The following is a 10,875-nucleotide window of genomic DNA, read 5'->3' as shown; positions in this document are numbered from 1 at the left end:
AGCTGACGATTGCAAACAACGTACGTTCCATGGAATAATGGCGCCCACGACGCCCACTGGCTGCAGCAGCGAATAGGCGTGATAGGGTCCGGCCACCGGGATGGTCTTGCCCTGGATCTTGTCGGCCCAACCGGCGTAGTAGCGGTAGGTGTTGGCCGCGAGTGGCAGATCAAACTTTTTCACGTGCGACGCGTAGGGCTTGCCCGAATCCAGCGACTCGATGGCCGCGATCTCATCTTGGTGTTCTTCGATCAATTGGGCGAGCCTGTGCAACAGCCGAGCCCTCTCCGTGCCTTCAACAAAGACGAGGTGTGAGCACAGGAACGAGTTCCAACATGGCCGATTGCCCATTGAGGGGTTGGCGCACCTGGAGTTGTGGACCAGGCCGGGAAGGCGTTCTTAGCCGCGTGCACGGCCAGGTCGACGTCCTCCGCATGAGCCTCGGAGACTTGGCAGATGGTCTCCCCGGTGGCCGGGTTGATGGTGGCGAAGGTCTTGTCGACCCTGGGGTGGACCCACCGGTTGTTGATCAGGAGGTTGGTCTGCAACTTGGGAACGCGGATCTTGTCAGGAATTCTCATGTCAGGGTCAAAGAGCTTCAGCTCTGGTTGCTGTTGCTGTTGCTGTTGTCTGGTAGCGGTCGTGGAGGCCATTTCGCAGGGTTGATGTTGTTGTGTTTGGTGTTCTGTATGAGTGTGTGTGTGTGCACAAACAGCGGTGGTAGTTTATTTATAGGGCACTGGTGCCGCAATCTGTGCGGGCAGTCGTTGCCATGGCGACCAATTTCCATCGAAAAGTGGGACATGAGTTGTCCTGTTGGAGGCGGTTGGTCTTTGGACTGTTGGGTTCCCACGGGTGCCTATCAGGCCCTGTGGGAACCAGAGTTTTGGAGGCATCGGGCGCACTCTTCTCCATGGCGGAAGTATTGGCGCTGCACACGAGGAGCCAGTGAGGCTGTCCCGAAGCCTCGACCGGCAGCTGACGACATCTCGTCTGCTTGTAGGTGGTGGTGTGCGTCCTGCACTACAAAAAGCAAGTACCAGAGCCAGTCCTCATTGCATGCCTATCCACTGCACAACATAGACAACAACATGGCCCAGCAACAGACGAGGAACAAGGAGGTGATCTTTGCCTCCAGGCCCAAGGACAGGCCCACAGAGAACAACTTTAGACTCCAGGACTGCGACTACCCCAGGCTCACCAAGGATGGCCAGGCACATGCTCCTCCCATGCACACCATTATTGTCGGTTCACACTTTAAGCTTGTGCTGAATTCCTGGTTGGATATCAACACAGGTTTTGGTGCAAACACTGTACCTTTCAGTTGACCCATACATGCGCCCCAAGGTACGACCAAAACCCAATGGCGTTGACATGTAACAAACATTATTGATTGTGTGGGGTGGCGGCGTGGTGGGGGTGTGAAGATGACTGAGGTGAACTCGTACACCAAGCCTTATGAGGAGGGCCAGCCCATGTACGGCGACACCATCGCCAAGGTTGACCTCCACACCTTTTCTCACCCTCACCCTTTGATCATCTGGTCATCTGAGATCTCACAACTTTGTCTCACCCCACATCATGTGAAATGGGAACTCCAGGTTATTGACTCAAGGAACAACAACTTCAACAAAGGGGACTATGTCATGGGCATGCTCAATTGGAGGCTCTTTGGTACGCACTCATCCTGAGGGCCTCACGTTGGCTTCTGGACTCCAACAATAACTAATATCTCATGTTTTTTTTTGAGCACAGATGTGATCAGCCCAGAGATGTTCAAGCCGCGTTTTGTGCAGAAGCTCGACACCAAAGGCCTTCCCCTGGATGTCAACCTGGGCCTCTTGGGCATGACTGGCTGGACCGCCTACTTTGGTGCTTCCTTCCTCTCTCTCTTGTCAACTCTATATCTGAAATCTCCACAAATTCCCCACTGCCTGTCAACTCACCAACTGGTTTTCTTTTTTGTCCCTCTATTCGTGTGTGTGTGTGTGTGTGTGGTGGTCCTGAAACTCCAGGGCTGAACCACAAGGGGAAGCCCAAGCAGGGCGAAACGGTGGTGGTGAGTGCCGCCACTGGCGCGGTCGGCATGGTTGTAGGCCAGTTGGCCAAAATCAAGGGCTGCCGTGTCATTGGGTACTTATTGTGCATTAATTAATAGCCCTCCTGTTGTGATTCAGCGTCTGACCCACGTGGTGTGGTATGTGTGATCTCGTCGACAGCATTGCTGGCGGAACTGAGAAAGTTCGTGTCGTCAAGGAGGAGTATGGCTTCGATGACTGCGTCGACTACAAGAAGGCCGGAGACCGTCTGAGCGACGAACTCAAGCGCGCATGCCCCGAAGGAATCGATCTCTTCTGGGACGGAGTTGGTGGCCCCACCCTGGACGCCGTTCTTGAGAACCTTAAGGTCGGAGGCCGCGTGGTCAGCTGCGGTTGTGTACGTACTCTCTCTCTCTACTCCCGAAACTATTCTAGTACTGCCTGAGTTCCGCCCGAGCTTGGGCCAAGGCGCATACTCACGCTGGTTGCAATGTGACGGAACAACGCGGGCGTTACATGGGAACTTTGTCAATTGCAGATCAGTTCGTACAACAACCCGCAACCGATCTACAAGAACTGGCTGTTTGTAGCCAAAAGAGTCACTATTAAGGCACCCTCACCTCCACCTCCACTATCTTTGTTCCTGCCCGCATTGCTCAACAACAAACAACACAACACAAATTTGGGTTGCAGGGCCTCCTGGTGTACGACTACTTTGACAGGGTGGAAGAAGCCAGAACTGAGTTGGCCAGGCTCTACAAGGAAGGCCACATCAAGTACAAGACGACCATCAGTCATGGCCTGGAAGAATCCGTACGCTTCTCCCGTCAACAAAACTGTTGCAGCTTTCCGTTCAGCGAAAAAAAAGAGAAATAATATTGTACATAAATGTATGGTTGTGTTGAACAACAGGTGCCCACCTTGCTGGGCCTGTTCGAAGGCAAGAACGTCGGCAAAGCGATTGTGGAGATCTGCAAGGACACCCCGAGCGGAGCCGCAGGGCTGTAAACGGGTTGACCCTGGTTACATCGCAACCTGTGTCACACACGACTCCTACTTGTTTGGGGCCAACGGTCTTGATATGCACGAATAAAATGCGCGCCCCTTTTTTCATGTTCGGTGGTTCGTCAGACGCTCTCTTGGTGGAGGACGAGTTGTTATTGCTGCTGCTGCATGACGATCATGATGATGCACTCCACGACGCCAGCGGTAAATGGCGCAGTCGTGCGTGAGCGTGCGTGTCGCAGTGTCGTGCGCTTGGTGTGTTGTGAGTATGTGTGTGTAGTATCACGTTGCGTGCGGTGTTGAGTGTCCTGTAGTATCGTGTCGTGTACCCGAGTGCGTGTGCCCTGTGCGTCGTGTGTCGGGTGCGTGTGAGTGTGGTCGTGTCGTGTACAACCGTGTCATGTCGTGGCGGGTAGTATCATCTGTCGTGGAGCGTGTCGTGTGAGAGAGTGTGCGATTGTGTAGTATCGCGTCATGTCGTGGGAGTATCTTGTATAATGTGGTGTATCGTGCTGTGCGCATACGACGTATCGTGGTGCGTGCGCGTGTCGTGTCACATCGCGCTCTCAGACCACCGCTATTTGACATCTTCACCGGCCTCAATCGAGTATGCTACACAACTCTACATGGTTCTGAAAGAGGAACATCCTCTGCGATAGATCGGTGCACCAGTCGATCGAAGAGACCGACGCTCAAGCCAGCGAAACGTAGACGCGCGAACAGTTCGACGAGGCGCTCTCGGCGCTCGTGGACGCCGGATGGCTCTCGCGACGTGGAAAAACAGTCGTCTGGACGATCGAAGGTGGCGGCCTCGACTTGCGTCGACAGCAGCAAAAAGAATAAATATAACTCGTTCCCCCGCCAAACCGTTAGGCCCTCATTCTCACACCCTCGAGTAAGTTGTTATTTTGTGTTGGTTGCGAATGGAGACTCTGCCGTACGAGTTGCAGCTCGCAGTGCTCTCCTTCCTTCCCCCCAACGACGTACCAGTCCCACGCCTCGACTCTTTTGAATTGTTTTTCATTTTTTTTCCATTATTATTATTGGGCTGACTTGGTGGTCTGCGGGGGGGGGTCAGTTGCTTGAGCGGGTGCCGCTGGTGTGCCAGGCCTGGCGGCACCTGGCTGCCGACTCTCACCTGTGGCGCGCTCACCACCGCACGCTCTTTCTGGGCGGTGGTGCGACGGTCGTCGACCACCGGGCCAAGTGCGCTCCGGCCGTGCGATGGCTCGCGCATCACGGCCCGCGGTCGACCGTCGGCCAGCGCATGCAATGGGCCTGCGAGCAGGGCATCGCCGGCGTCGTCTCCGCTCTGCGTGCGCACCTTCTCTTCTAAGATCGTGTGTCGTGCCGTGTGTGTTGTGCCGTGTGCTGTCGGTGTGTGTCCTGTCACACGCGCAAGTGGACTGACGCCAGCAGCAGTGCGTGACCCAGACTTCATCATGCCCAAACTGACCGAGCGGAGGCCGAACCACTTCATGGCAGCAGTCGTGGCTGGCCACACCAACGTGGTGGCCTGCTTCCTCGACTTCCCTGCAGGTGCCACACGACACACACGACACACACGACACACGATGCTGCAGACACTTATTCGCGTCGGCATCAGACGAGAATGGCGGGGCGTGGTGGGAAAGGTGCCCCATTAACCTGCAGTTTGCGAGGATGGCTTGCGACCTGGCGGCGTGGAATGGCCACACGGAGATAGTCGTCCTCTTGCTCGACTCCCTCCCTAAACACCTCGGTATGCCTTCTTGCCCATGTCTGTCGTGTCGTGTCGTTGTCGTGTCGTGTCGTTGGTCGTGTCGTGTTGGTCGTGTCGTGTCGTTGGTCGTGTCGTGTTGGTCGTGTCGTGTCGTTGGTCGTGTCATTGGTCGTGTCATGTCGTGTCGTGTCGTGTCGTGTCGTTAGTTGTGTCGTGTCGTGTGCAGTGCCGTGTGCATTGTCTCATGGTTCTGCTGCGCTGGACGCAGGGAAAGGCGCGTGTGATCATAGTGTCCTGCTTCTCACGACGGCCATCAGTGCCGGTCACGTCGACACCGTACGCGCGGTGGTGAGCCACCCGTCCTACGACCAAGTGCCAGACTACCTCCTCGGCCACGCCGTCTCGAGCCGCAGCGAGCTGATAGTGGGCGTGCTCCTGCTCAGCGGGAAGCTCCGCCCAGCCGACGCGGTACCAGGTCTCGTGTGCTCTGTCTTGTGTTGCGCTGCCATCCATCTCCGTCGAGGTGTATGTACGTAGACTAACACGGGAGCGAGTGCGCAGGTCTCATGGAGGCGGTGCAGAAAAATGACGAGACGCTGGTGGAACTGTTCCTGCGCTTCGGTGTCAGCGTCAACGCGCTGATGCGCCTTCCCTCCTGGACCCTGACTCCCCTCTGCCAGGCCGGGACCAGGCGGATGGTCAAGCTGCTTCTGGCAAAGGTGCGCTTAGCCTTCTTGTTTTTTAATTGTCATTATTTTATATTTTGATTTTACTTGAAATGACGACGACAAACCGCGGCCGATGCAGGGGGCCGACCCAAACTCGCACTGCCCTTTGGGCTATGCGATCAAGTGGAGCCGAATGAGCGCGGCGGAGGCGCTGCTCCGCGGCGGCGCGGAGGTCAACGCAATCGACGGTCAAGGCCTGACGCTACTGTCTCACGCAGCGAAGAGAGGGTCCGGGTACGTGCACACCACACACAACGGCACCGCACGCACACATGCACGCGCATCACCGCACACGCACGTTTGCTCACCTGATGGCCGTTGTCCAGGAAACTGGTGGAGTTGCTGCTGCGCCATGGCGCAGACGCGGGCCTCGCCAACAGTGACGGCACCACCCCGCTGTCGCTCGTGCGCCGTGAGCTGGCCCAATACGCCGACTCGGCGTGGGACGATTGGGACATCTATACCTTCGGCAACCGTGGGGGGCTCGAGGACGTGGAGCAACAACTCGTGCGTGCTGGTGCGATCAGTTAGCGACCCGCTGCACCTGCGAAGGTGGCCGTTTGTGTCGCGGTGATGGCGATCCACAATATTTATTTCGTGCGCCTGCCCGGCGGCAGATCAGCAGTGCTTCTTGGTCGAGGTGGTCTCCCTGGGGCACTCCTTGGTGGTGGTCGACGTGGTGTAGTGCTTCTTGGTCGTGGTCTCCTTGGGGCAGTCCTCGGTAGTGGTCGACGTTGTGTGCTTCCTGGTCGACGTGGTGGTCTCCTTGGGGCAGTCCTCGGTCGTGGTGGTCGAGTGCTTCCTGGTCGTGGTGGTCTCCCTGGGGCACTCCTCGGTAGTGGTCGACGTGGTGTGCTTCTTGGTCGTGGTGGTCTGCTTGGGGGTCGTGGTGGTGTGCTTCTTGGTGGAGGTGGTGTGGTGCGGTTTCTTGTGGCACACCTTGACGCACTTCCAGTAGCACCTGCCCTCCTCCTTGTCGTCGTCGTCATCTTCTTTGTCATCGCAGTCGTGGTCCTTGTCGTTCTTCCAGTCCCAGTCCCAGTCGTGGTCCTTGTTGTCGTTCTTGTCGCTGTGGTCGTAGTCTGTTGACCAATAAACAATCAGATGTTAGCTTGTGCTGGTTGCATGGTAACAAGCCAGTCCTAGTTGGGAGAACTCACCGTCGTGGGCGAGAGCGAGGGCAAGCAAGCTCAGGCAGACAAAGGCGAAGAGAAGAGTGCAGAGCTTCATAGTTGCTTGTTGGAGTGTGGAGAGAAGAACTGGTTGTTAAGAGTGTGTCATGTGGGGCAGCGTGTGGGCACTTTTATAGTCATGCAGGCCCTTCTATTGGTTGGTGAAGAGATAAAGGCCACGCACCGATTGGAGTCTGCCCAGACTGTAACCTGTTGTGCTTTGTTTCACTTGTTTCAGCCACCACACGAAATTCACGCCAAGAATGTCAGGTATGCCCAAATTTTTGGGATTGGTGTCAATGTCAACGTAACCGTTACGTTGTCCATCAGTTCTCCTGTAAGGCGGTGTGGAATGTCGTGTCATGGCCCGACCATAGATAGTGCGGGAAGCAGGACCTCTTGCGCAGGTGTTCGTTCTTCCCCCCTCGACGCACATGCACACGAACCCGTTCCAGGCCCTTCTGAACGATTACCACCAAGGTTTTGCATTCTCATCTTTCATCATCTCTAGATGAGCTCATCTTTATTTCAGCGAACTAAAATGTGCCGTCTCATCTGTTTCTGTTGGCCCTGCGTGTGGGCAGACCGAGAGAAGCAAGAGCACCACAACTTTATCGAGGTTTGTTGCATCCACCTCATCTCCACAAACGAAAACAGGACACGTTGGATTTATAACTCCATTTTTGATCTCTTTGTGCAGGAGGAGAAGAGGCGGCATGCCAGCTTGCCGGGCAGGGGCGCCGAATGGCGGACTTTCCTCGTAGCGCCGCGCCGAGCAGCCAGCCGCGCCTCGTCCTCCTCCTGCTCCTCCCTGCGCTGCTGGCCGGCCACCATGACCCCCGACACCTCCGCCTCGCCGCGGGGCCTCCGCCTCCCCGTCTTCAGCTTCGACGCCATCCACCGCCCGTTCTGCGCCTCACCACCCACCACCACCATGGCCACCACCTCCTGGACGCCCGCGCCACCTTCATTGACGCCCTGGTCGTCATCATCTTCATCGTCGGCTTCATCGTCTTCGTGGTCCCTCCAGCCGCCCAGCCGGGTGCACGCCGACGTGTCGGCGCCGCAACGGCCTCCGCGTCGTGGTCGCCTGGTCCTGCCGGCCCTGGCCGACCCAGAGCCTGCTGCGCGAAGGGAAGAGGCCGCCAATGTCGTCAGCGTCGGCGATCCCAGCAGCAGCAGCCCGGCGGCGGCGGCGGAGGAATCGGCGGACTGTGCGCTGCTGTCGCTCGTCACGCTCTCGTGCTCGACGAGCCCAGCCGCGTCGCCCGTGCGCCAGCCATCGACGCGCCTCCTCCGCGCCGCGAGCGCCTGCGAGACATTCGCAACAGAACTGCGGAAGAAGAAGAGGAAACGAGAAGACGCGGCCCACAACAACCACGACGAGCTGACCGGTCGACCACCGCGGTCGGGCGGTGGACTTCAAGGCGGAGTCGACCATGGCGATAACGAAGACGCAGAGATGCGTCGGCACGCGGTCGTCGTCGCTGGTGACCGCGCGCACAAGAGGCGCCGCGTCGAGAGGCTGATGAGTGTCGGCCAGGCACACGATGGAGACGACGAAGAAGAGAACGCCGCGGGCCGAGCGATCGACGGCGAGCGGCCGCAGGAGGTGCAGGGCACGGAGGACAGCGACGTCGAGGCGGACCACCATGAAAACGAAGCCGATCACAGCAACGGTGGCGCCCAAGACGACGTCGGCAGCGAGGCGGCCGGAGAAGACCACTACGACGAGCGCGAACTGGGCATCCTGATGCTGGGCGAGGAGAGCGCCAACGAAGAAGAAGACAACGACAACGACGACGAACAAGATGCGCTTGACGAGTCACGTCGCCAGCACCAGCACCAACACCAGAAGACGGTGATGGAGATGGAGATGGTGACGGAGACCACGAGCCCGCACCCACCACCGGCCTCTGGACGCCGCGGGCCGCGCCGAATCTGGGCCTCGATCAGCGCCCGCGAGCTGGTACGGAGCTCCACTTTTCCCTCCCTTAGCGGGCAGTTCATGTTTCTCACGTTCTCACGTTGAACTGCGTTGTGTTCTGTCGTTGATTGATTCCAGGAGGGACTTAGGCTGTACGCTCCGATGCCGACCGGCTCCCGCCGCACTCGCGTGTCGCGCATGGGCCTGCACCACTTCTTCCACCGCGCCCACCCCGCCAGAGGCCCCTCAACGCTCGCCTCTTGACGGCGCAGCGCACTTTCTCTTTTTGTTTTTATTTGGTTTTGCTAGTTTTGTATTCGTTTCCGAATGAATTTCGAAATGCGTTTGGCTTTGCCGAAATTTTGGTTTTATCGTTTTCTGTGCAACGGCAACAAACACACCAAAGAGAAGAGGAAGAAGAGCACACAAACGAGCGCAGCAGCCGGGAGGGGATCGTCGTTCGTCATGTCGATATTCGCGCAGGCCTTCCCGGTTGGTGGAGGCGCAGAAGCAGAAGAAGAAGAAGAAAGCTCGGTATTCGGGGCCGCCCCCGTGCGCATGCGTCTCAACAAGCCCGCCGCCAACCGCTTCATCCTCGGTGCCGTCCGCCACGCACAAGGTGCTGCCCTTCTTTTTGATGATTATTATTAACTTAATTTTATTTTTATTATCAAATTATTTATTTTATTTTTCCATATGGCCACAGCACACAACAAGGTGCAGTTCGCGAAGCAGGCTGAGTCTGCGGCGCGGGCGAAGCTCATCGCCGCCCAGCCCTTCGTCGGCGGCAAGCCCCTGGTACGCGGCCCACCATACCACACATCACCATACCACACGACCGCCACCTTCTTCTGTCTCTACACGAGAAGCGATTCTAACATGGACCGCTGCAGAAACCAACATTTGGAGAAGAAGAGGAGGAAGAAGAAGAACAAGGATGGTGTGGTGAAGAAGAAGATGAAGAAGAGGCGCCTGCGCCCAAGCCCAAGCCCAAGGCGAAGGCGGCGAGGGTGGCAGTGCGGCGGGGTCGGCTTTCAGCCCCGGCGGCCGCCGCCGTTCCGCCCGCGCCCCACCCCACTCCCATCGCCCCCAAGCGAATCGCCAAGCGTGCCAGTCTCGCCGCCGCTGCTGCGGTCGCCTCCCCTGTACAGCAAAAGGTTACACCGCACACACAACCGCACACGCACACGCCCAGGCGCACACGCATCATCGCACTCACGCGACCCGACTGACTTGCACCTACCAAAGGTGGTGAAGCCGAAGCCAAAGAAGAAACAGCAGCAGCAGCAAACGGTGGTGTTCATGGACGAAGAGGGGGCCGAGCACCAGTTTGATGACTCCTCGATGACGGTCGCCGTCGAGCCTCCCTCTCCGGCCAAACCCGCGAGCACCACCACCACGAAGAGGAAGACGGCCAAGGCCAAGGCCGCCGCTGCCGCCAAGCCGAAGCCCGCGCGACGGCGAGCTCCGCCCAAGCCCTTCGCCGACGTCCAGGAGGTCCTGCCACCGGCCGATGACGCCGATGATGTCGACAGAGAGCTGGACGTAGGCGCTGGCGACACGATGACGACCACCACCACCACCAAGACGACGACGACGAAGACGAAGACAGGGCCGCAGAAGCAAGTGCTGGTGCGACGGAGCCTGCGCATTCTGATGAAGGAGAACCCGCAGGTCAAGTCCCGCTTCGCCTCCCTCACACAGCCTCCCGCCATGTGGACCGGTACCGCACGCCCCTCTCCACCTCTTCTGTCTGACTTCCAACTGACCTGGAAATCCACACTCACCGCACACGCACACACCGCACACGCACACGCACACGCACACGCACACGCACGCACACACGCACACGCACGCACACACGCACACGCACGCGCATCCAATTCAGAGCACGGCCGGCGAGCGCGAGCGGAGAAGAGGGAAGGAGCAAACAAAGACAGCCGACACAAGAAACTCGAAGCTCTTCGTGCTGCAGCCCGTACGTTGTCGATGTCGTTTGTCGTAATTGTGCGCGTGTCGTGTTGTGTGTCGTGTATCATAAATCATGGGTGTCGTGGTGTTATCTGTGGGCTCATCTCGCGTCCGTGTGCGTGTTCTGCGCGCCAGTTGCGCCCCAGCCGGTTCCACTGACGGTGCCGGGGCTACCAACGAATTGGGTGTGCAACCTCATCGTGCCCACTTTCCTCTGCCCGCCCTCGGCCAACGGCGGCGCTCCACCGACCCTCCGGCCGCCCGCACCTGGCGCCTCCACCCTCTTCGCCTCCCTCTTCAGCTGACCCACCGCCTGTCATAGGGGTCTTTC

General features: G+C 58.2%; 6 protein-coding genes across 6 annotated transcripts; 4 read left to right on the top strand and 2 right to left on the bottom strand.

The window, feature by feature from the left end:
- Nucleotides 1-24: 24 nt before the first annotated feature.
- Nucleotides 25-653, bottom strand: ACA1_315640 (Aldehyde dehydrogenase, putative; the record flags this gene model as incomplete). Its single annotated transcript, XM_004339997.1, has 2 exons — nucleotides 25-293; nucleotides 368-653. Coding segments are annotated over 2 exons (555 nt in total), but the record flags the coding sequence as incomplete, so codon positions are not given.
- Nucleotides 654-1,091: 438 nt separating this feature from the next.
- Nucleotides 1,092-3,047, top strand: ACA1_315630 (oxidoreductase, zincbinding dehydrogenase superfamily protein; the record flags this gene model as incomplete). The annotated part of the gene is made up of 9 exons (XM_004339996.1): nucleotides 1,092-1,265; nucleotides 1,428-1,499; nucleotides 1,602-1,674; nucleotides 1,756-1,872; nucleotides 2,016-2,133; nucleotides 2,220-2,436; nucleotides 2,578-2,637; nucleotides 2,733-2,852; nucleotides 2,952-3,047. The coding sequence occupies 9 exons, from the start codon at nucleotides 1,092-1,094 to the stop codon at nucleotides 3,045-3,047; spliced, it is 1,047 nt and encodes a 348-aa protein (XP_004340044.1).
- A 920-nt stretch (nucleotides 3,048-3,967) lies between these two features.
- ACA1_315620 (ankyrin, putative) lies at nucleotides 3,968-6,005 on the top strand (the record flags this gene model as incomplete). The annotated part of the gene is made up of 8 exons (XM_004339995.1): nucleotides 3,968-4,000; nucleotides 4,123-4,360; nucleotides 4,479-4,583; nucleotides 4,651-4,785; nucleotides 5,015-5,214; nucleotides 5,328-5,465; nucleotides 5,554-5,708; nucleotides 5,801-6,005. The coding sequence occupies 8 exons, from the start codon at nucleotides 3,968-3,970 to the stop codon at nucleotides 6,003-6,005; spliced, it is 1,209 nt and encodes a 402-aa protein (XP_004340043.1).
- Nucleotides 6,006-6,092: 87 nt separating this feature from the next.
- Nucleotides 6,093-6,704, bottom strand: ACA1_315610 (uncharacterized protein; the record flags this gene model as incomplete). The annotated part of the gene is made up of 2 exons (XM_004339994.1): nucleotides 6,093-6,556; nucleotides 6,635-6,704. The coding sequence occupies 2 exons, from the start codon at nucleotides 6,702-6,704 to the stop codon at nucleotides 6,093-6,095; spliced, it is 534 nt and encodes a 177-aa protein (XP_004340042.1).
- A 376-nt stretch (nucleotides 6,705-7,080) lies between these two features.
- ACA1_315600 (uncharacterized protein) lies at nucleotides 7,081-8,837 on the top strand (the record flags this gene model as incomplete). Its single annotated transcript, XM_004339993.1, has 4 exons — nucleotides 7,081-7,126; nucleotides 7,231-7,265; nucleotides 7,347-8,615; nucleotides 8,712-8,837. 4 exons carry the CDS (start codon nucleotides 7,081-7,083, stop codon nucleotides 8,835-8,837), a joined length of 1,476 nt encoding a protein of 491 aa, XP_004340041.1.
- A 201-nt stretch (nucleotides 8,838-9,038) lies between these two features.
- Nucleotides 9,039-10,849, top strand: ACA1_315590 (uncharacterized protein; the record flags this gene model as incomplete). The annotated part of the gene is made up of 6 exons (XM_004339992.1): nucleotides 9,039-9,171; nucleotides 9,280-9,371; nucleotides 9,467-9,718; nucleotides 9,822-10,296; nucleotides 10,462-10,551; nucleotides 10,680-10,849. 6 exons carry the CDS (start codon nucleotides 9,039-9,041, stop codon nucleotides 10,847-10,849), a joined length of 1,212 nt encoding a protein of 403 aa, XP_004340040.1.
- Between the last annotated feature and the right edge of the window lie 26 nt (nucleotides 10,850-10,875).

The sequence above is a fragment of the Acanthamoeba castellanii genome (genome assembly GCF_000313135.1).
Source record: "Acanthamoeba castellanii str. Neff unplaced genomic scaffold scf7180000083939, whole genome shotgun sequence".
Taxonomy (NCBI): domain Eukaryota; phylum Discosea; order Longamoebia; family Acanthamoebidae; genus Acanthamoeba; species Acanthamoeba castellanii.
The sequence above is the reverse complement of the archived record's forward strand: the minus strand, read 5'-3'. Positions and strand labels throughout refer to the sequence as shown.